Source organism: Anolis sagrei, chromosome 1 (assembly GCF_037176765.1).
Source record: "Anolis sagrei isolate rAnoSag1 chromosome 1, rAnoSag1.mat, whole genome shotgun sequence".
Classification (NCBI taxonomy): domain Eukaryota; kingdom Metazoa; phylum Chordata; class Lepidosauria; order Squamata; family Dactyloidae; genus Anolis; species Anolis sagrei.
In genome coordinates, this window is record NC_090021.1 from 284,201,951 (window position 1) to 284,226,981 (window position 25,031).

A 25,031-nucleotide genomic window follows, 5' to 3' on the forward strand; every position below is an offset into this window, starting at 1 on the left:
CAATATAGTGTGCACTCTCCACACTCCCCTAGTAAAGTCACTAGTGAAGAAACAATACTCCTTAAATTTTCTGATTTGAAGTATCAGAGGCATGCAGGGGGGTTATATTGTTACCTCCCGCCCCATCATTAACTAGAAATAAGTGACTGTGACTGAGGAGTGGGCAAATGACATTCCCTGATGTCATTTGCCCATTTGATTGGTCCTCAGGGATAGCCCACTCCTCAAACCAAAATCCATCTTGGTCCTTATCAACAAAGAGAGATAATAGAAACAACAATAACACAGAGGGTGTGTCCATAGTGCATAATTATAGCAGATTACTATCACTTTAACGTCCATGGATCCATATTATGGAATCTTGGGAATAATAACTTGAAGAAGGATTTCAAATTCTCTCCCAGAAAACATTAATTACTTCCACAAACTAGAATTCTATTTATCTATATTACAAAATTAAATGGATTTAATCCCCAGTCTCTCTGTTTTCAGGGTACTTTGGTGTATTCTAAATCACACCAAGGGCAAGATGGATGGATGGCATCCTTGAAGTGACTGGATTGACCTTGAAGGAGCTGGGGGTGGTGACGCCCGACAGAGAGCTCTGGTGTGGGCTGGTTCATGAGATCACAAAGAGTCAGAAACGACTTAATGAATGAACAACAACAACACAAATCACACATCAAAGTACAAATCCCAGAATTCCATAGGATGAAGTCATGGCAATTAAAGTGGTATCAAACTGCTATAATTGTGCAGTGTGGATGCACCCTTAATTCCCTTTTAGTCAGTCTGGTATGAAGGTTTGTATCTCCCTAAACCTAGATCATAAAAGCTTGTTATTTCAGTTCATACACAATTGCCTGGGATAGAGCTCCCAAAACAATAGATAATAACAGAGTTAGGTCTGGAAGGTGTGATCAGGCAACAAGAGGGCAAAGGTTAATAATGAGGTTTATGTACTGAGTTTAATAACATACACACAACCCCTTAAATTAGCCTACTGGGAAGTGAAGGTAGTTTCTAGCAATTGAAGTAAGGGGCAACAAGGGAAATGGAAATGGACATTAGAACACCAAGAAAATGGTTACCCATAGGTAAAGGTAAAGGTAAAGCATTCCTATGACATTAAGTCTAGTTGTGTCTAACTCTGGGGGTTGGTGCTCATCTCCATTTCTAAGCCAAAGAGCCGAAGTTGTCCATTGACACTCCCAAGGTCATGTGGCCAGCATGATTGCATGGAGTGCCATTACCTTCCTGCAGAAGTGGTACCTAATTGAGCTACTCACATTTGCATGTTTTTGAACTGCTAGGTTGGAAGAAGCTGGGGCTAGCAGTGGGAGCTTACCCCCTCCCTGGATTTGAACTGCTGATCTTTTGGTCAGCAAGTTCAGCAGCTCAGCAGTTTAACTTGTTGCACCATCAGGGGCCTGCTGTGCCACCACGGTTACCCATAGTTAACTATTATTTCAGTGCAATGGTTACAAAAAGGAAATGGCGATTGGGCTATTGTTAATACCAGAGATGACCCTTTTACCAGAAACACTGTTGCCAACAGATCCTGAAAGTTTACATCAAAAAAAGAATGGAAGATGAGCCAACCTCTGCCAGAGCAGCCGAGAAGTGATTGCAGTTCTTGTGCATGAGATGGTAGGCATTGCCCTTGTACTCCTTGCCCAGTTCTTCCATGATTTTATCCACATCCTCCTCTGTGAAGTCTGTGGTGCCCAAGGCGATGGATTCTCTGGTGTTAAAAAAAGGCAGTAATCAAGAATAGGAAAAATACAATATGCAGAATATGAAAGCTTGGCTGTGGCAATAACGGTGACAGATTAGGGAAAATGCATGCATATTCCCACCATCCCCAGAAAATTAGGTGTACTCCCCCACCATTTGTAGGGCTATGCATTGTAGTGGCATAGAGTAAACTGCTTAGTCTAGGTTGTGATTAATGCACATAGCTATGAGAGTGAAACAGCTCTATGGGGGACAATTTAAAGCACCATCTGTATGATAGCTGTGGACTTGCCAAAGGATTTGCTCTTCTAACTTTCTGCCATGCTTAAAACATTGTTTGTCCTCAAGTATTCTATTGATACTTTGCTTTCCCCAGGGTATAAGACCATTTGAATGGCTTGTTCAGTGATATTCAATCCAGCCAGAGGTTCTTGGGATTAGAAAGAGCCAGGACTTTCTCCCCTAAAGTTATGTCTTTAATTTCTTTCACACCACAAAATTATGGCACTGCCATACCTGATTCCTATGGAACTTTGGGAGTTTTAGTTTGGTCAGGAACTCAGGCTCTTTGTGAGAGGTTTCTAAATACTTCATTAGTCTATAAATCCTGGAATTCACAAGCTGGAAACATGGCAATTAAAGCGCTATGTTTGTCTAGCATGAAAAAGACCATCAGCTTTCTCTGTTCTCTTTCTCATCCCATCACCTTTACAAAAATCTGCTTATGCTATTGATGAAAACTGCTAGAACTGATTTGGGGAAGTTTTTCTTCCTAATATTGGACAAATAGGCTCCTGGAAAATATAGAGATTTGGGGGAGCAAGTGTTATGTCCTTTTTCTCAATCGGCATCAGGCCTATGTTTTCAAACTCCACTGCCCTTTGTTAGCTTAAAAGGTAAAGGTAAATGTTTTCCCCTGACATTAAGTCCAGTCGTGTCTGACTCTGGGGGTTGGTGCTCATCTTCATTTCTAAGCTGAAGAGCTGGCATTGTCTGTAGACACCTCCAAGGTCATGTGGCTGGCATGACTGCATGGAGTGCCATTACCTTCCCACCAGAGTTGTACCTATTGATCTACTCACATTTGCATGTTTTCAAACTGCTAGGTTGGCAGAAGCTGGGGCTGACAGTAGGAGCTCACGCTGCTCCTCGGATTCGAACCTGCGACCTTTTGGTCAACAAGTTCAGCAGCTCAGTGGGTTAACCCACTGCGCCACCAGAGTGTTAGCTTACTATTTCATAATTCCATGACTAAATATGTATAAATGTATAAATATGTGAATGGGTGTCATAGGGAGGAGGGAGTAAGCTTGTTTTCTGCTGCCCTGGAGACTAGGACACCGAACAATGGCTTCAAACTACAAGAAAGGAAATTCCACCTGAACATTAGGAAGAACTTCTTGACAGTGAGGACTGTTCAGCAGTGGAACTCTCTGCCCTCGAGTGTGGTGGAGGCTTCTTCTTTGGATGCTTTGAAACAGAGGCTAGATGGCCATCTTTTGGGGGTGCTTTGAATGCAATTTTCCTGCTTCTTGGCAGGGGGTTGCACTGGATGGCCCTTGAGGCCTCTTCCAGCTCTATGATTCTATGACTGTCTGCTGATCTTAACACATTAGGTATACAATAATAATAATAATAATAATAATAATAATAATAATAACTTTATTTGTATCCCACTACCATCTCCCCAAGGGACTTGGTGCGGCTTACATGAGGCCAAGCCCACAGCACATCAATAAACGAAAGCGATAACAAATAATCAATACAAACAGTTGAAATAAAACTCAAAAACAAAAAATACACAATAAGCAATAAACAATAACATACAGCATTAAAAAACCTATGGCTGGGCCAAATGTAGTAATTAAAATTTAAAAGTGCTGGACATGAAACAAGGTATACTACGGTATGTATTATTGCTTTTTGGTTTGGGCCTGCAGGTATGTTTATTCACAGAGCAGGAGGTGAGTGAGAGAGGAACAATCAATACAGTTAACTGCATTTTTAAGCTCTGTTTGCCATGGGAATCACCTGAACTTTTGAAATGTACAATTGCATATCATTGGACATGCATAAAGAAACTCTTGACTGATTGTTGTTGTTGTATTTCTTGGTACATCAGCAAGAAAACAATCAAGCAATGATGAATGCTTAATGCAGAGGTTTTGTAGCATTACAACCCTGCAAAATAAGCCTGCAGTAAAAAGAGAAAGGGTTTCCTATATGTATGCTTAGGCTACATATAACCAATCTCAGGACTTCTTCAAATATTCCTGTTATTGTGGTGGGCTAAATTGGTCTGACTTTGCACATTGGTAGAGGACAAAATGAGGGTGCTCCTCCTCCCTGCACCATCCAGACAATTTAAGAAGTTTCTAATCGTGTTTGGGGGGAAAACATATTGGGGCTCATGGTCATATTGCAAAGATCGAGAATAGGTTTCTGCAATGAAGTTCAAAGATAAGGAAGGACAACCCTTTCATTCCAGTTCATCTCTTATAATACATTGAAAAAATTACTTGGGATGGGAAGAAGAAACTGAGGCCCCTTTCACACAGCTGGATAAAATCCCACATTATCTGCCTTGAACTGGAATATATGGCAGTGTGGATAACCCAGTTCAAAGCAGATATTGTGGGATTTTCTGCTTTGATATTCTGGATTATATGCCTGTGTGGAAGGGCCCTGAAATTTGGACTAGTTTAACACAACTACACAAACAGTGCAATAGCAATATTAAGAAAATGTGTAGTCTTCTGTTTTTTAACTGGTACAGAGTTGCCAAGTCAGGACTATCCCAGACTCCAAAACTCAACATTTTTGGATGCCTACACATGATATCACAGAAGTGGACCTTGATGATATTACAAGGGTGATGTTACAAAGGGCAGCTGTTGTTGTTCATTCGTTCAGTCGTCTCCGACTCTTCGTGACCTCATGGACCAGCCCACGCCAGAGCTCCCTGTCGGCCGTTACCACCCCCAGCTCCCTCAAGGTCAGTCCAGTCACTTCAAGGATGCCATCCATCCATCTTGCCCTTGGTCGGCCCCTCTTCCTTTTGCCTTCCACTTTCCCCAGCATAATTGTCTTCTCTAGGCTTTCCTGTCTCCTCATGATGTGGCCAAAGTACTTCAACTTTGTCTCTAGTATCTTTCCCTCCAGTGAGCAGTCGGGCTTTATTTCCTGGAGGATGGACTGGTTGGATCTTCTCGCAGTCCAAGGCACTCTCAGCACTTTCCTCCAGCACCATAGCTCAAAAGCATCGATCTTCCTTCGCTCAGCCTTCCCTAAGGTCCAGCTCTCACATCCGTAGGTTACTACAGGGAATACCATGGCTTTGACTAGGCGGATCTTTGTTGCCAGTCTGATGTCTCTACTCTTTACTATTTTATCGAGACTGGACATTGCTCTCCTCCCAAGAAGTAAGCGTCTTCTGATTTCCTGGCCACAGTCTGCATCTGCAGTAATCTTTGCACCTAGAAATACAAAGTCTGTCACGGCCTCCACGGTTTCTCCCTCTATTTTCCAGTTGTCAATCATTCTTGTTGCCATAATCTTGGTTTTTTTGACGTTTAGCTGCAACCCGGCTTTTGCGCTTTCTTCTTTCACCTTGATTAGAAGGCTCCTCAGCTCCTCCTCGCTTTCGGCCATCAGAGTGGTGTCATCTGCATATCTGAGGTTGTTAATGTTTCTTCCAGCAATTTTCACCCCAGCTTTGCATTCATCCAGCCCCGCACATCGCATGATGTGTTCTGCATACAAGTTAAAAAGGTTGGGTGAGAGGATGCAGCCTTGCCGGACGCCTTTCCCAATCTTGAACCAGTCTGTTGTTCCGTGGTCAGTTCTGACTGTTGCTACTTGGTCCTTGTACAGATTCCTCAGGAGAGAGACAAGGTGGCTTGGGATGCCCATCCCACTAAGAACTTGCCACAATTTATTATGATCCACACAGTCAAAGGCTTTAGAATAGTCAATGAAGCAGAAGTAGATGTTTTTCTGAAACTCCCTGCCTTTCTCCATTATCCAGCGGATATTGGCAATCTGGTCTCTCGTTCCTCTGCCTTTTCTAAACCCAGCTTGAACATCTGGTAACTCTCGCTCCATGTATTGCTGGAGTCTTCCTTGCAGGATCTTGAGCATTACCTTACTGGCATGAGAAATAAGGGCCACTGTACGGAAGTTTGAGCAGTCTTTCGCATTTCCCTTTTTTGGTATGGGGATATAAGTTGATTTTTTCCAGTCTGATGGCCATTCTTGTGTTTTCCATATTTGCTGGCAAATGGCATGCATCACCTTGACAGCATCATCTTTTAAGATTTTAAACAGTTCAGCTGGGATCCCGTCGTCTCCTGCTGCTTTGTTGTTAGCAATGCTTCTTAAGGCCCATTCAACCTCACTCCTCAGGATGTCTGGTTCTAATTCATTCACCGCACCATCATAACTATCCTCAATATTATTATCCTTCCTATACAGATCTTCTGTGTAGTCTCGCCACCTTCTCTTGATCTCTTCAGCTTCTGTTAGGTCCCTGCCATCTTTGTTTCTTATCATACCAATTTTTGCCTGAAATTTACCTCCAATGTTTCTAATTTTCTGGAAGAGGTCTCTTGTCCTTCCTATTCTGTTGTCTTCTTCCACTTCCATGCATTGCTTATTTAAAAATAGTTCCTTATCTCTTCTGGCTAACCTCTGGAATTGCGCATTTAACTGGGCATATCTCCCCTTACTATCACTGTTTCCTTTTGCTTTCCTCCTTTCTTGGGCTACTTCCAGTGTCTCAGCAGACAACCATTTTGCCTTCTTGGTTTTCTTTTTCTTTGGAACGTACTTTGTTGCCGTCTCCTGAACAATGTTGCGGACTTCTGTCCATAGTTCTTCTGGGACTCTGTTTACTAAATCTAGTCCTTCAAATCTGTTCTTCACTTCCACTGTATATTCGCTAGGAATGTTAGTGAGATCATATCTAACTGGTCTGTGTATTTTCCCTGATCTCTTTAGTTTTATTTTAAATTGAGCAATAAGAAGTTCGTGATCTGAGCTACAGTCAGCCCCAGGTCTTGTTTTCACCGACTGGATGGATGTCCGCCACCTTTGGCTGCAAAGGATGTAGTCAATCTGATTTCGGTGCTGACCATCTGGTGAAGTCCATGTGTAAAGCCGTCTTTTAGGTTGTTGGAAGAGAGTGTTTGTTATACACAGCGAGTTTTCCTGGCAAAATTCTATCAGCCTGCATCCCGCTTCGTTTTGTTCTCCCAGACCATGCTTGCCTGTGATCCCAGTTGTCATTTGACTTCCCACCTTGGCATTCCAGTCTCCTGTAATGAGAATAATGTCTCTTTTTGGTGTATTATCCAGTAAGTCCTGCAGATCCTCATAAAACTGATCTACTTCTGCTTCTTCAGCAGCTGTGGTTGGGGCGTATATTTGGATCACTGTAATGTTGAAAGGCTTTCCTTGCACTCGAATTGAGATCATTCTGTCATTTTTTGGGTTGTATCCAAGCACTGCTTTAGCGAATTTCTTATTAATTATGAAGGCTACTCCATTTCTTCGATGTTCCTCTTGTCCGCAGTAATAGATCTGGTGGTCATCGGATGTGAAGTAGCCCATTCCAGTCCATTTCAGTTCGCTGACCCCCAGAATGTCTATCTTTAGTCTTGACATCTCACCAATAACAACATCCAATTTGCCTACTGATGATATAATTAAGCTAAATACACAAAGCACTAAATATACTCAGTTTCACAGAGCATGCCATTAATTTTTTAAAAACTCAAAAGCTTATGATAATATACACAAAGCATTTTTCAAGACAGTGCTGCAATCCTGAAATACTTCCTCTTTGCCTTGAGAATTGCAGAAATGGGGTAGGCCATCTGACAGGGGTGATTTGAATGAGATTTTCCTGCTTCTTGGGCGGGGTTTGGCTGGATGGCCCTGAAGTCTCTTCCAACTCTATGATTTTATTATTCCAGAATCTGATTCCAGATTATTTGTTTATCCCAGGTTATCTGGCAGTGGGGACTCATATATTCTAGTTTAAAGCAGATAATCTGTGATTAGGGCCTGGGATAAAGGACAGTATGGAAGGGCCCTCAGTCTTAACCAGTGGTTCCCAACCTGTGGTCTGTGGCCCACCAGTGCTCCGCAAGAACTAAAGTATGGTTCACGGTCTCACCTTTACTACACCGTTGCAACAAAAGCAGAGGCTTATTAAATGTGGTTTCTGTGGGTGAGCAGATGGTGACTGCTGGAAGGCATATGTTCTGTATCAGAAACTAGAGCTGATGTGCTATATCCAATGCAATATTTTGAATCTGCACCCCAAATAACCAAATCGAATCTAAAGTTGACCAAAAACTGATTCGTAACTCTTTTGGTACTAATGTTGGAGATAGGTTCCTGGTCAAAAGAATGTTGGGAACCACTGGTCTAAACCAAAGATAAGGATACACTAAATCAGAAGCTTTAAAGTGTAATTTGCTTATCCTGTGTGTAATATGGTTGAAGATTTTAAGAAATCAGATGTGGGAGAAACTGAAAGTGACAGATTTGTACATCTAGGTCAGGAACCTGCTTGCTTACCTCTTTTGAAGTCTAAATTTGAAACTCTGTGTGTTCATCTATGCTGCTGCTAAAATATAGGTTGCTACCTCCTCCTTCTTGGGAAGAACTGTGCTGATTTGATTTTTTTTCCCCCAATGCTAATTGGGGGCCATTATGTTTCTGTTTTATGTGTATGACTGTGTTTTGATGTATTATTTTTATTTGATTGATTTTAACTGTGTCTATGTTTTTATCTGTAATTTTTGGGCTTGTCCCTCTGTAAGCCACCCGTGTCCCCTAGGGGAGATGGTGGTGGGGTATAAAAATAAAGTTATATTATTATTATTATTATTATTATTATTATTATTACTTTTTGACCAATTTAGCAAAATTTGCTAGTGTCTTCACACTTGAGACAGATATTACATGACATTAAAGAAAAAAGAATGTGGGTGAAACCAAAACTGGCAGATTACTAACCAGAACATTTCCACAAGAGTGCAGACAGAAGCAACTACACACTGCTGGAAGAAGCAGGAATCTACTTTCCATCATTAAGACTTTGGAGAAAGGATTAAATAAGAGGAGTTCATTTTGAGATATCAAGTTAAAGCCAATGTTATTGTTTGTCTTCAACTCGTTTCCTAAGGCAAGAGTCATGAAGTTTTCTTGGAAAATTTGTTCAGAACAGGTTTGCCATTGCCTTCCTCTGAGGTTGAGAGAATGTGACTTGTTTATGGCAACCCAATGGGTTTTGATGACTAAGCATGGACTTAAACACTGGTCTCCTAGAGTTCTAGACCCTACTTTGCTACAATGAAACAGATTTTAGATCCATCAAATCCTGTGTTAATCCCTGAGCCATTTGTAATCAAGACTGGGAGAGGGGGGTTAATGGCCTCTACATGTTGACAGACTACCCTTCCCATCATTCCTCATGATTATGCAATATTTTAACCTGCAGATTTTACAGACTTTGTAGCCATTGACTGCTTTCCTTGATTTCCAGAAAGCAACCGAAGGAGGAAAGGACACACACAAGAAGGGGGAAGATAGAGGACAGGTGGAGTTAAAATGGATTGTCCTCTTGACAAGTGGTGGTTTATAAGAAAACAAATGTGGAGAGGTGCAGCAAGGGTCCTTACTTGAATTTAAAGGTCTCTCCAAGTTCCACGGCACTGCCTGGTGTGATTTCGAAAATCCCACTGAAAGGGTAGGGGTGCCCTCCATAGGCAAATTCTGGCAAAGTAGAAAAAAAGACTGTTAGGGAGGTAACAGAAAAACTGTATCTAGGGAAAGACCATTCAAGGATGGAATGCTAAGTCTAGTAGAAGGTGACCTTCACCCAAACAATAATATATAATGCCATTACATCAGCATTAAATGGTAAGTTTGCTTACTTGTTTTTGAACAGAGTATCAATTTGTAATCCCAAACATTATATCATAACCATAAACATTACAATGTCAATTTCCTTGCCATTGTCAGGGGCTAAGCACTTAAGTCAAGTGGTGAAATGATATACATACTGACTTTTTAACAACGGCACTGAAACCTAGAAGAGTGGCATTTCTTGACTCCCTTTGTGATGGCCCATGGATCTGCTATGAGTTTTTGTCTGAACTTTAACAGCACCATCCAAGATACTAAATCTATTTTGGCAGAAAAATGTTCAGCATCATGGATAGCTCATTTAATGTTCAAATGAAAACCTGGAAGTGGATGGAAAATGTGTTGCCTTCTAGCTGTCATTGCCTTTTGGACTGCAACATTCATCAGCCTTATCACTAGCCTTTCTAGAATTGATAGAGCTGTACTAAACAACATCTGAAAGTCTAGACATTGCACACACCCATGCCTTAAATTCAGTTCCCCTGACAACAGCTAACTACGACAGCCTTAACCCCGTGTAAGAAAACCCTTTTTATCTCCTCTCTGATACTGACTCTGATGAAACTCAGTTTTTTTCTCTTTTTCTTTGGCACCAAAGAACACTCAAACAGAATTTATTTCTGACATCGCAACTGATTGTTCCAAACGTATTTTTACCTAAATGTAGTTTTGATGTTCACCTTTGATATATCTTAATCTTTCTAATTTGTTTACAATAAATTATGCTTCTTTTCTATTCTATGTTGTACTTTTAAACTTCATTCATTTATTGCGTATGCAAATAGCCTATAGCCCGAGCAATAGCAAACTGCTACAGTGGGTAGGTGTGAGCATGTAAGCTATTTCCCTTTGTTTGTTGGAGCCATTCCTACCATTGGACAGAATGAGAAGGGTGCTTCAGGCAGCAAGTACTGGAAAGGGGGAGGGTGGTGTTGAAAGAGAAAACTGGGTTCCAGGTGGCATGGTCTATGCCTTCAGGTAGGGTGCTTCCTCCAGTTACACAGAAAAATTAGAGCAGTGTTTCTCAAACTCTATTACTCCAGGTGTTTTGGACTTCAGCTCCCAGAAATCCCAGCTGAAGTCCAAAACATCTGGAGGACCAAAGTTTGAGAAATACTGATCTAATGCTTTGTAAAAGAGGATATCTGATCCCATTTAAATGAACATGTTAAGTAGGAACTGAATGCCAACCACTGGCTTCTGGTAGGTTTTGTATGCCAGGGCAACATTGGCACAGTGGAGCTACAGCATGCATTGTTGCTACAACTAGGAGGAATCTAATCAACCATCCAAGATGTTAATGTATTTTATTCACCCTTACCATTAAGCACTCTGTGTCAGTCTAGCTTATCCCAGCCTAAGAACAGAGTGAAAGGACCTGCTGGAGAAATAAAGCTGTCCCAAGATATTTTACCACCTGAGACAAGGTGTAAGACAGTGGTTCTCAACCTGTGGGTCTCCAGGTGTTTTGGCCTACAAGTCCCAGAAATCCCAGCCTGTTTACCAGCTGTTAGGATTTCTGGGAGTTGGAGGCCAAAACATCTGGGGAACCACAGGTTGAGAACCACTGGTGTAAGATGTCACGTGCTCCCATTTCCTCTGCACAAAAGGTCAGTTGGACTTTCTCTAAAGCTTTGTAAAAAAAAAAAAGTACCATTCTCTGTGAACCTGGGGGAAGCAGACTAGCTGGGTATCTGAGTGCCTGATCTTTCACCTCCAAACTTCTACATTCCAAGTGGCTCCAGGAATTTTATTTTCTCTTTGGAGTTTATGTTGCTTGATTGAGGTCTTTCTCTGTGCTTGATTCCACCAGAGTTTTGAAAGTGCCTTTTTCATTACTACAGCTCCCATACTGACTGGAGAAGTTTGGGAGCTGTGATCCTTATTTTTTTTCCAGTTTCCTAAACTCCAAAAAGTTTATTTTAAATCTCCTCTTTTTCCTAGCTTTCAATTCCCACTGCAATCAGCTCTCTTTCTTATGCAAAAGCTGAATGCTTTCCACAGCTGTCTTATTTCCCATCTCCTTGATCAGTTTTCAAAAACTGATCATTAAATTTCCTTTAAAAACATCCACTAAGTTTTCAGCTTTTTTTCATGTCAGAAGCAACTTGAGAAACTGCAAGTCACTCCTGGTGTGAGAAAATTGGCCGTCTGCAAGGATGTTTCCCAGGGGATGCCTGGATGTTTGATGTTTTACCATCCTTGTGGGAGGCTTATCTCATGTCCCCACATGGGGCACTGGAGCTGACAGAGGGAGCTCAACCCACTCTCCACAGAGTTGAACCACTGACCTGTCAATCAGCAGTCCTGTCGGCACAAGGTTTTAACCCATTGCATCCCCGGGAGCTCCAGTTTTCAGCTTAAATGTACAACAATCAAGCATCATGGCTCAACAATCATTCTAAATTGAAATATATCAGGCACTTTGCATTCTTTTTGTTGTTGTTTGCCTTCAAGTCATTTCCAACTTATGGCAGGGAGCTTCTTGGCAAGATTTGTTCAAGGGGGTATTGCCTTTTGTTCCTCTGAGGCTGAATGTGACTTGCCCAAGATCACCCAGTGAGTTTCCATGGCTGAATGGGGATTTGAACCCTGGTCTCCAGAGTTGTAGCCCAACACTCAAACCACTACACCTCATTTCCGAGTATAGCTCTGATCTCATAAGTTGATGCTCTCTGAATAGCTTACAAGGGCATTCCACTACCTTAAGTGATTCTAAAAGTTATAAATGTTGCACTACTATTAATAAGGGAAACATGCTAATTTCTAGGCCAGTTCTAGCAGAAAACGGAGGACAGGCAACTATGGTCTTCCAGCTATCTATCACCTACAATCCCACTCAGTTCTAAGCAACAGAACCAATGCTGATGGAAGCTATAGTCCACAAACAGAAGATGACAATTGCCTGTGTCTGCCTTAATATATTTGAGTAAAATTCCTTCAGAAAATGGCTGTTTCAGAAGTCTAAAGTCATTTAGAGAGGCACATATCTGAAGCCACCATAGATTGATGCAGTTGTAGGTTACACCTGCCTTCAAGATAGGTTGGAAATCATTTTTGTGGAAGCTTGAAGCTGAATTCAAAAAACCTAAAAAGAGAATCTCTCAACAACCTTCGACATCCCAAGGAGTTGGTTAGTGCATATTTCATTAAGTTAGTGGAAATGTTTTGATCATTTATTTCCTCTCAACAGATAACTTATTTTCTTCCAGAAAACTTCCACTGGAGACAAGGTTTTCTTTGACAAAATATGGAATAAGAACATATATTTGCAGTCCATGATGTGAGTTTCCAACTAGGGTGTTAATCTGTATGAGGGGAGCCAAGTCCTCAACATCCCTTCTCAGGTCCTGCAGGCTCAGGGTTATGAGTGAGTTTATCCATCTGGAGTGAGTTTATCCATCTGGAACCCTTCGTCTCTTCATACTGCAGTCTACCTTGATGAGCATTATTATTTTATCTACTGAGTCATGACTTAACATAAGTATGTCATAAGTATGTCAGTCTTAGTTTAGCTATCTGAACTTCTAGGGAGGATTCATATTTAATTTGCTCTAGGATCCATTTAATTGTCTTTTTGGCTGCCCACAGTACCAGTAGAACGTTTTTCTAGTATCACATTTCAAAGCAGATGATTTTTTTCCTATCTTCACTGTCCATCTTTCATAATAAAAACTGAATCTAGCTGTGTGATTAGCCATACTCCAGTAGCTCATTGGGTTTAATCTGACCTGAGAGTCTCAGCTGGCACTATGGCTTATTTCATTTTAGATTGTTGGATTATTTTATTATAAAGGACATTCAAAGGGGGTTAATCATGCCTCATTTTGCACAGTAATAACAAGTATTATCTATGGTACCACTGCCACTGCCTCTGAGAGATCTTCCACTGATGTCACTCACCACTGTTGCTGCTACTTAATAGCTGTTTGGCCCATTTAATCTGGTTCTTCACCAAAAGTCTATCTGACATAGGAGACCCTACCAGCAGCACTGCAGCCTTCAGCATACCCTCTTGTCTCACAGGAAAATGCAATCTATTGCTGTTAAAAAGTAGTACCAAGTACCTTACTTTTGTAAATCATAAACACTTTATATGCACTTTATATAACCCCGGTGCATATAAAGTGCCAGCAGGACTGAAGACCGACAGGTCCCAGGTTCGAATCTGGGGAGAGCGTGGATGAGCTCCCTCTATCAGCTCCAGCTTTCCATGCGAGGGCATGAGAGAAGCCTCCCATAAGGATGGTAAAACATCAAAAAAACATCAAGGTGTCCCCTTGGCAACGTCCTTGCAGACGGCCAATTTTCTCACACCAGAAGCGACTTGCAGTTTCTCAAGTCACTCCTGACATGACAAAAAACAATTGAAAAAAAGTGATGACAGAGGATTCATCAGAACTGTACCTGCTAAATAGTTTAAGGCTATGCAAAATGTCTCCCTGCCTCTTACTGGAATTATAGTGGTGAATTTCAGAAAACTAAATTGAGTCAAGTATAGAAGACATGAGTGCTTGGCAAGAATTCTGATATCCAAAAGTTCATGGGCTCAAGATTATTTCCAAGGGTGAATTACAATCTGGATGGAGTATCTCAGGGCTTTAGTGAGGGAAATGGAGTAGGTCTTCAAGGATAAGTCTGTCAACTCCAGTTGTAAGGCTCAGGTATCCAACTTCAGTCTACCAACAGATATTTCTCTATTTAAAATTCTGACTAGTATTGTAAATTTAGATACCAACTCCAACTCCACACTGCTACAGATTTCTTTATTTTAAAATATGACAGTTACTACCTCCGTAGCAGAAGAAAACTGCATAAATAGATCTGGTATGGGAAAGACAGATCTCTTTTAAGAGGAAGCTTTCTGATCATGGTAGATGACAGCCTAGAGAACTTCCCTCCACCCCTTTCAGAATACTCAGCATAGTGAAAAATTCCCCATTTCCAGACATAGCTAACAGAAAACACCATACCTCTGCCATAGATCTCAATTCCAGAGTGGAAGACTCCAATACCCAATGTGGAGGTGTATTCATTTATCCAATACTAGAGAAAGGGGGAGGGAGACAGATTTGGAAATGTTAATGGAACAAACAGTGCTTGGAAATCTCTATATTTATCACTTTATATTGTTATTCCATCTTCCCTTGTCCTGAAGGCTCTGGTTATGTCACAATTGCAAACATTTAACACAGAAAACTTCATAAATTTTACATAAAGTAAACATAGGTCATAAAATATTCAGAAATAAGCTGCACAGAACTCAACAAGAATAAACGCATAACTCTAGACAGCTTAACCCTCAGCCTCTATATATTTAGAAGGAGGTGGGTAGAAAGTTTATAGATGTCCCAGGTGTTAGTGAACTACATTTTCTAGCAGCCCTAGCTAGAAAGTTGAAGAATAGTAGATGTAGTCCAGCAATATCTTGAGGGTCACACGGCTATAATCTCTGCCCTAGAAATATCACTCATCAATGTTCATGCATTCTGAAACATTTTTCATCATGACAATTTTGATGTATGAGACTGCAGAAAGCTGGGATACATATCAAAGAAATCATAAAATATATTTTCAGTTTTGGTAGATTGATTATGGAAAAAACATGGGGAGTACTGGCTTCAGGATGCAAATTTACAGCAGATCTTGAATTTGTAGCCCAATATACCCAAAACTTGTGAAGCACACATCTATGAAGCCCATGGCCAATTGTTCAGACCACCATGCTTGGCCTGGCTGTGTAGCTTTTATAAATGTGGGACAACAGGAATCTCTCTCTGTGTTACCTTCCTCAATAACTTCATGATTCCAATTGTAAACTTTGCTTCAATAGCAAAAATTAGTATGTTGGAGTTGTATTTTGTATAGAATTGAAATACGTGGTTTCGGGTTACAAATAATTAGCTAATACTAATTATGGTAGTTTTTGCCTGCCTGCTGAAGAAAATGAATATTCTTCTGAAGTATAGTCCCATATTTGAACATCCTAGCTTGTTACAGAGGAAACAGGGTGTTTTCTGTACTGAAAAAAGAGGTTTTTCTCACCTCGCATGTGTTTTTCCCCTGCAGGACAATTCTTGCACAGCACTTTCGAGCATTATCATGTTAGAAGAAAATTGCACAACATTCTTGTTGGGTTTTCTGACTCTCAATAAATAATTACAAATAATACTTCCATTCCTGGTATGCTTTTGAGTACTTCCATTTTCAGATGGCCAAAGCCAGGTGCGGATTCCAGAGTGAATTCTCCCAGATAGTCCAGGAAGCCCAGACCAAGAAAAAATATCTGACACTTCCATTGAAACTCTACACACATCCCAACATCAGATTGCAATGGGTTCCTTCTCCAAATGTTGTGTAAGCTCTAATGTGTTGCTGTCAATGGCTATTTCATCAACATTAAGGAGGAAGAATCATCACTCTAGCAGGGGGATTAGGTTGGACATTTGCATTGCACGTGTTGCTTTGGACCCCCAAATGAAATGGGTTGATTTTTGGGTGTCCCTTTGATCCCAGACAATATGTGCCCAAACAATACTATTGTGTTTCTCTTGACTTGCTCAAAGCCTTCCAACCTCCTAAAAATGTCCCAACATTCTTAAATTTTTGCCAAAAATGGATTGGAAGGACAACTGGAAATCAAGCTGCCACTTTGGGTATTCTGAAATATATCAGTGCTGCCCAGCAGGCAGATGCCAAAGGGAGAAATGGCTCCTACACTGCTTGTGCAGCTGCGCAGTTCATCTCTAGCTATTATAATGTATGTAGAAATGTATCTCAGCATTAGCTGAGTCTTGAAATCCTGAAAATGCCCTCTGCATTGGCTGACAGGATTATGATGTCATTGCTTAGCTTGCCCAGCTGTTGTTGAGAAAGTCTGCATATTTGGAGCTGAGCTTTCACTGTGATAATGCGGGCAGCATGCCTCGAAGCTCAGGAAGTTGAAATCTTTTAGATGACAGGACTTGAAGTGTAGCATCCTGCTCTCATAGGCTATTCACTTCTGGTGAGCTTCTAGAGTTACTTATTTAATGATTTTGTACCCTCCTCCTTCTTCAAAGCATGTCTTTCTAGGGCTTGCTTAGACAAAGTGACAACAAAAGCAGTAGGATTTTGGTGTGTGTGTGTTTATCGGTCGATGACCAGCACTAAAAAGAGCACCAACATCAGAATAGGAAATTTCTGTTTCTCCTTTGAGGAGTGATCAAAGAATTTTGTTATTAAGTAAAAAAACAAAAGCCAACACACATCCAGGATAATGACAAACATAAGAGGAAGTAAGAACCTGAAAACAGCATAAGCAGCACCAATTTAAAAGGCCTGGTATAATACATTTATATTATTTTGCTTTACAGCAATTGCTGGGGAAAGCACAGCTCTTGAGATGTCATTGGACTGCAAATCCTGGAGCCCAGACCAGTATAGCCAATCCTGAGTCACGCAGGGAGTTACAGGTCACTAACCACTCTGTGTCTGCTACTTCTGCAAACTAATGACCTCATCATATGGAGTTAAAATCGATGGCATATGCCAATTTAGCCCCAGTCACCCATGGAGCCATCCAGCTCCCATCAGATGATGTTGCACCAGCTCTGAGGGCGGAACCGACGTGTTGCGGCAACACGTGATGCTTCACATGTTGCCATTAAATCTGTGGGTGGAAGCCATGCACACCACGCACACTCAGTCTTTCCCCATGTGATTACCCTTTCGTGAATCCCAGTGATGCAAGACGTGGCGCTTCAGATTCCCCACACCCTATGGCAAAGCAGTGTACTACTACCTCCTGCTGCTGACAGTCTGATGAGGTGAAAGCATGAAGATCGAAAGCAAAGTCTGAAGCCAGACCAATCTGCCTTCACCATGGTTGTGGAGGCTTACCACTTCATCAGACAGCTGGCAGCAGAAGGAGGGGGTGGCCTGCTTCGCTGCAAGGCATGGGGAATCGGGCACCCCACTCCTCGCATTGCTCACATCATTTGCCTTGCTTGGAGGGCAATCACATGGGGGAAGCATGTTGTGTGTGGCTTCCCCATAGATTGGGCAACACAGAAAGCCTTTGTTTCCACCCCTCTGCACCCATGAAGCCAACATGACATAGTTTGATGGGATCCAGCCAGCTCCATGGGTAACGGGGGCTGAATCTAGCCCCGTTATGATGAGGTCTTTAGTGAACTAGATAGGCAGTCAAAATCTCATTTGACTAACACAGAAACACCATCCTCATTGTAACTCAAACATCAGATATTAAAGCCTCGGCCTTCAGGGCCTCCATCTAGAAACACAGTGTCATTCACTGTGGAATGGTCTACTCACAAGTAATTGATTCAAGAGGAGCACATATTCCTCAGGTGGCCATTTCTACACCTGGTTGGCCAATTGACCATAAACCTTTAAGTATTTGGATTCACTGTTTCTCAATCTCTATTCCTCCTGCTGTGTTGGACTTCAGCTTCCAGTATCCTTGGTATCTGAGACTTCTAGGAGGAATTTGAATTCGGGAAGCACTGGTCTAGATCTAAATAGCTCCTGGATTTTACCCTCTCACTTTATGTGAGGGCCAGGCGCAACTTGTCTGGATACAAAAACTGTATAAATACACTGCATATGAACCATACAAAGAAATAACAAATCTGAATGTTACTTGGTTATCTCGTAGTCCTTGAGAAAGTAAACTGTCTTCAAAAGACAGTCCAAATTAAGTCCAAATAGTTCAAAATGCTGTCCAGTTCAAAATAATATCCAAATTATAATGTGACAAGGATCCCTGGGTTGAGGTTCTGTTTGGATAACACTTCGCTTGTCATTGTTATAGATATCTGTGTTTCTTTGATATTGATGGATACAAAAACTACCATGTGACCCTCTACATCCTGTCTCCTCAAACTACTTCCAGCCTGGATATAAACTGCTCTTCTGTGGCATTTGGTTCATCCGCTGAAGAACATATGTATTGAAACGTGAGGAGAGCATTCTAGAAGTAGCAAGCCACCACTAAGAAAGCATTTGCCTTCTGCAGGTGAAGTATCTGGAAGAGAGGGCCAAAGATCACACCTGTAGTCCTCCATATGTTGCTGGATTACAATTGCCATGAGCCCAAGCTCACATAGCTAATGACAAGAGATGATATCCACCGTTGACCTAAACACATAGTTGAATCAGACGAGACTTCGTGAATCTGGTATTCTCCACATGTTGTTGGACTGCAGATACCAGAATCATGAGCTATTATCTGTACTGGTTGAAGCTAATGGAAGTCCAAGCTCCAAAATATTGTATAACTCTGTATCAGAGAAGTTAAGTTGCACTGTAATTGTGTATAAGCCCCATTGACCTCTGCTGGAGTTATTTCTGAGTAAATATGCATAGGATTATACGGTCACGCTTGTTTACTGGACTGTACGGATAAAACTTTTGCTTTTGATGACTACAGCCTTTGTCTCAGTTGCATAAAATCAGAACATTCTGACTAAAATGTCCTTGATCAATTTTCAAATAACACACTAACACAGAACTGTACATTGTTAGTTTAACTGTTTAGCTTCTATACCAAGTGAACTAAATGGTGTCCTTTATGTTTAGAATCTCAAGATGAAAATATTTGTTTAATGCAGTTCCAATTTCCAAAACCCAAATAAAGATAATATTTTTTAAAGACGAATTAAAAAATCTGGATTCTGTAACATACATACTCTTCATAGAGGCTGGTCATATATGCTAGTCATAAGACTTGGAGGGAAAGATTTGAGGAAGTCTTTTTAGAAAGTCATGAAATGGCACTGGACTGAGGCCTCTTATACACTGTCATATATCCCAGAATCGGATCCCAGATTATCTGCTTTGAACTGAATAACACGAGTCTCCACTGCCAGATACTCTAGGATAAGAAGATAATCTGGGATCAGATGCTGGAATATTGGGGCAGTGTGCAAGGGGCTTTAGTCACATCTGAGAGATCAGGGACCTATTCGCAGTAAGCAGTTATAGTGCTGTTATTTCACTTTAACTGCCATGATTCCATCAGATGGAACTCTGTGGTTTGTAGTTTGGTTTTTGCCACTAGAGATCTCTTTTCAGAAAATTATAAATGTCCCTCTCAAATACCAATCCAGGATTTCAGGGATGGATCTATAGCAATTAAAGTGGAACAATGTCCTATAACTGAATATGATGAAAAGGACCACACATCTTGTCTAAAGCCCTGACAAGCACATTCTCTAAGTCTTCTCTATGGCAGACATTGAAGACTCATTGGAGTCAAGGGCACAACCCTTGAAACATTGTATGACTACATCTCCTACAATTAGCTACACAGGAAAGGGCTTGTGGAAGTTGCAGTCCCAAACATTTGGAGGCCTGTGCTTTATCCAGCCCCACAATACCACCCCCCCCCCCATCATAAGGTTAAATTCTAATTCTCAAAATCCTACTCTGTTACTCATTTTTGTGATATAAAAAGCTCTGAGATTCAATTTCATTGAGTTTCTCTGACTTCCATTTTCTTCTCATCTTTGTTTCTGCATTTGGTTTTGAATCTTCATTTCCCCCTCCTATATTGACATTTCTAAATATTTTCCCACAGTTTCCCTAGTTTTCATTTATCTGTGTAATTTACCTAATTTTCACATTTACCCTAATTAATAAAGGTGCACTTTAGCAATTTGAATTTTGAAATACAGTATTCACATTCTTTTGTGTAGACTTTGTTTTTTGGAAATACTCTATAAATCCTTCAAATATGGAAATGCTCAAGGTATTTATTTATCGTGTCATCAGCAACCATTGTATTACAATTCTAACAGAGCAAAACAAACACAGAGATTAAAAAGAAAAAGAAAAAGAAAAAAAAACCACACAGATTTTGTAAATTTGGTATTTGGTTAAATGTCCTTTGACCAGTATCTGGCCACTTGGAGTGCCTCTGGGGTTGCCGCAAGAAGGTCCTCCATCGTGCATGTGGCAGGGCTCAGGGTGCATTGCAGCAGGTGGTCAGTGGTTTGTTCTTCTCCGCACTCGCATGCCGAGGATTCCACCCTGTAGCCCCATTTCTTAAGATTGGCTCTGCATCTCGTGGTGCCAGAGCGCAATCTGTTCAGCGCCTTCCAAGTCGCCCAGTCTTCTGAGTGCCCAGGGGGGAGTCTCTCATCTGGTATCACCCATGAATTGAGGTGCTGGGTTTGGGCTTGCCACTTTTGGACTCTCGCTTGCTGGGGTGTTCCAGCGAGTGTCTCTGTAGTTCTAAGAAAACTATGTCTTGATTTAAGTCGTTGACATGCTGGCTGATACCCAAACAGGGGATGAGCTGGAGATGTCTCTGCCTTGGTCCTTTCACTATTGGCTGCTACTTCCCGGCGGATGTCAGGTGGTGCAATACCGGCTAAGCAGTGTAATTTCTCCAGTGGTGTGGGTCGCAGACACCCCATGATAATGCGGCATGTCTCATTAAGAGCCACATCCACTGTTTTAGTGTGATGAGATGTGTTCCACACTGGGCATGCATACTCAGCGGCAGAGTAGCATAGCGCAAGGGCAGATGTCTTCACTGTGTCTGGTTGTGATCCCCAGGTTGTGCCAGTCAGCTTTCGTATGATGTTGTTTCTAGCGCCCACTTTTTGTTTGATGTTCAGGCAGTGCTTCTTGTAGGTCAGAGCACGGTCCAAAGTGACTCCCAGGTATTTGGGTGCGCTGCAATGCTCCAGTGGGATTCCTTCCCAGGTAATCCTCAGAGCTCGGGATGCTTGTCTGTTCTTAAGGTGAAAGGCGCATGTCTGTGTTTTAGATGGATTAGGGATCAGATGGTTTTCCCTGTAATAGGCAGTAAGAACACCTAGAGCTTCGGAGAGCTTCTGTTCTACCATCTCAAAGCTCCCTGCTTGAGCAGTAATGGCACGATCGTCAGCATAGATGAAACTCTCTGTCCCTTCTGGCAGTGGCTGGTCATTTGTGTAGATGTTGAACATGGATGGAGCAAGCACGCTCCCCTGAGGCAGGCCGTTCTTCTGTTTCCGCCATCTGCTTCTCTGGCCCTGGAACTCAACAAAAAAGCTCCTGTTTTGTAGCAGGTTTCCTATGAGGCAGGTGAGGTGGTAGTCCTTTGTGATATTATACATTTTTCTCAGGAGGAGGCGGTGGTTCACAGTATCATAGGCTGCTGACAAGTCTATGAAGACAGCACCTGTGATCTGCTGCCTTTCAAAGCCATCTTCTATGTGCTGGGTCAGGTTCAGCACTTGTGATGTGCAGCTTTTGCCTTTTCTGAAGCCAGCTTGCTGTGGGATCAGACAGGGGTCTATATTTTCCATAATTCTATGCAAAATAAGTCTCTCCAGAACTTTGTAGAGGTGGCACAACAGGGAGATTGGTCTGTAGCTTTTTGGGTCATTACGGTCTTTGCCTGGCTTCAAGATGGCGATGACTCTTGCTTTCCTCCAGATTTTGGGGATCTGACAGGATGCAGTGCAGTTGTTCATCAGCTCCAGCAGCCAGCGCCTTGCTTTTGGACCAAAGTTCTTGATTTGTTCCATCCGTAGATCATCCAAGCCAGCTGCTTTGCCATTCTTACATTTGTTGAGAGCCATGTCCAATTCAGTAGATGTAAAGGGTTCATGGAGGTTGTTGTTCTCAATCTCTGGTTGTCTGGCTATTGGTTTCTTTCCTACTTTGGTGGCAAGGTTGGGTTTCCCATTCTTCAAGAGTTGGTGTGCTATCTGATCTGCCTTTATGTTGGCATGGGTATTAGTTTGTGAGGGATCGTTGCTCAGCCGTCTCAGCAGCCTCCACGCCTTCTGGCTGTTCCTGCCCATGTCGACCTCTGTGATCAACTTGATCCACTGTTCTTTCTTGGCTTCAGAGATGGAGGACACAATGCTCTGCGCTGCCTGAAGAGTCTGCTCACTGAATGGGTCTTCGTTGTGGAGCCTGTAATAGTTTTCCAACAAGGCAGCTGTTTCAGGAGTAATGCCCTGGAGGTAGTGGGTTCTGCAGCCTCTCGGTATGGAGGCCCGTGAGCAGGTTTTCACTATTTCAATAAAATGTTCGTATTCCTCAGGGACTGGCGCGACCGATGTGATCATGTCGTCTAACATGTCTGAGAATTTAGTCCAATCTGCCTTTCTGAAGTTGTATCTTCGTTTAAATCGAACTTCCTGGGGCCTTATTGTTGGGAACAGTTGGCATATTATTGGTCGGTGCTGTGTGTTTGGGATTGGTGGTCCCACTGATTTGGTGCATTGCTGTACGATGCTGTCGCTCACAAATAAGAGGTCTGGGTTATAACCTCGGTGCCATCTCCCGCTGTTGTAGGATGGTGGGAGCTTGCTATCATGGATGAGTGATAGTTTGTGCAGTTCAGACCAGGACAGGACAGCCTCTCCATTTCTGTCCTCTTGGGCATAGCCCCATACATGGCTATGGCTGTTGAAGTCACCAATTACTACCGCCCTTTGGTGCCTGTCAAAGTTCTCGGGGGAGGAGAAGCAGAAATCTTCATTTGGGGGCTTGTACACAGAGGTGATGGTGATGTTATTAAGCTCTACTGTTATAACCTCGATATTGTTTTCTTCAGTGTTGTGGGCACTGCTGACTTGGAGGCCTGGTTTGACAAAGACAGCACTTCCATACTGCGCATGTGGTCTTTCCGCTACTAGGATCATTCCTGGAACTTTGGGTCGTTTCTGTCGTTCATCCCTGTGTGTTTTTGAATGCGTCCACCTGAGGGTGGGTGACCGGGACAGAATAGGGATTCTGCTAGTGTACCGTCCACCTCGCTGCACTACAGTCTCCCTACCTGAGCTAGCGGGGGTGGTCTCGAGCCTGGCGGTGGAGTCCCAACAGCTCCTTGTGCTGGGGGACTTCAACATCCATGCCGAGGCAACCCTCACAGGAGCGGCTCAGGACTTCATGTCCGCCATGGCAACCATGGGGCTGTCCCAACGGATAACTGGCCCCACCCACTGTGCTGGACACACATTGGACTTGGTCTTCTGCCAGGGATGGGAGCAGGGTGGCGGTGTGGAGGAGCTGTCTATCTCTCCGTTGCCATGGACCGACCACTTCTTGATCAGATTTAGGCTCACTGCGCCCCCTAACCTCTGCAGAGGTGGAGGACCCATTAAGAAGGTCCGCCCCAGGAGGCTTATGGATCCGAATGGATTCCTGACGGCTCTTGGGGATTTTCCCGCCACCTCGGTAGGTGACCATGTCGAGGCCTTGGTCGCTCTCTGGAATGGGGAGATGACCAGGGCAATTGACAGGATCGCTCCGGAACGTCCCCTCTCGAGTAACCGAGCTAAACCAGCCCCTTGGTTCACTGAGGAGCTGGCAGCGATGAAGCGAAGGAAGAGGGTACTAGAGAGCGTGTGGCGCTCGGACCCAAGCGAGCCAAATCGAACACGGTTTGTGTCCTTTCTAAGGGCATATGCCGCGGCAATAAAAGCCGCAAAGAAAACTTTCTTTGCGGCTACTATTGCGTCTGCAAAGAACCGTCCGGCGGAGCTGTTTCGGATTGTCAGAGGTCTTTTAACTCCCCCTACCTCAGGTGGGAGCCCTGACAATTCGGTCACGCGCTGTGAAGCATTTGCTCGGTTCTTTGCAGACAAAGTCGCTTTGATCCGCTCTGAGCTGGACGCCACATTAAGTGCAGTCTCTGTGGATGTGACACAAGCACCTGCTTGTCCTATTTTGTTGGATTCTTTTCAGTTTGTGAAGCCCGAGGATGTGGACAAGATACTTGGAGGAATGAGGCCCACCACGTCCATCCTAGACCCCTGCCCATCCTGGCTTCTGAAGGAGGCCAGAGGGGGATTGGCCGAGTGGGTAACGGTGGTGGTGAATGCCTCCCTTCGGGAAGGCAAGATTCCAGCGAGCCTAAAACAGGCTATTATAAAGCCGCTGTTGAAGAAGCCATCACTGGACCCCACCAAATTCGAAAACTTTCGGCCTGTTTCCAATCTTCCCTACTTGGGCAAAGTCATGGAAAGCGTGGTGGCCTCACAACTCCAGGTATTCTTGAGAGACACGGATTATCTGGATCCGGCACAGTCTGGTTTCAGACCGGGACATGGTACCGAGACGGTCTTGGTCGCCTTAGTCGATGATCTGCGCCGGGAGCTAGACAGGGGGAGTGTGTCCCTGTTGGTGCTCCTGGACCTCTCAGCGGCCTTCGATACCGTCGACCACGGTATTCTTCTGGGGCGCCTTGCAGAGATGGGTCTCGGGGGCACTGCTTTGCAGTGGCTCCGGTCATTTCTGGAGGGCCGTACCCAGAAGGTGTTATTGGGGGACTCCTGTTCAACACCACAGCCTTTGACCTGTGGGGTTCCTCAGGGCTCCATCCTGTCCCCCATGCTGTTTAACAT

At 42.9% G+C, this 25,031-nt stretch overlaps 1 protein-coding gene across 2 annotated transcripts in view; it reads right to left on the reverse strand.

Moving 5' to 3' along the window:
* LOC132767139 (deubiquitinase DESI2-like) overlaps positions 1–25,031 on the reverse strand; it is an 88,622-nt gene that overhangs the window by 12,757 nt on the left and 50,834 nt on the right. For both annotated transcript variants that reach the window (XM_060761772.2, XM_067462804.1), the window contains exons 3-5: positions 14,649–14,721; positions 9,429–9,522; positions 1,603–1,744 (exon numbers count right to left, since the gene is read on the reverse strand). In XM_060761772.2, coding sequence (XP_060617755.1) covers positions 1,603–1,744; positions 9,429–9,522; positions 14,649–14,721 — 309 coding nt within the window. The remainder of the gene's footprint in view (positions 1–1,602; positions 1,745–9,428; positions 9,523–14,648; positions 14,722–25,031) is intronic.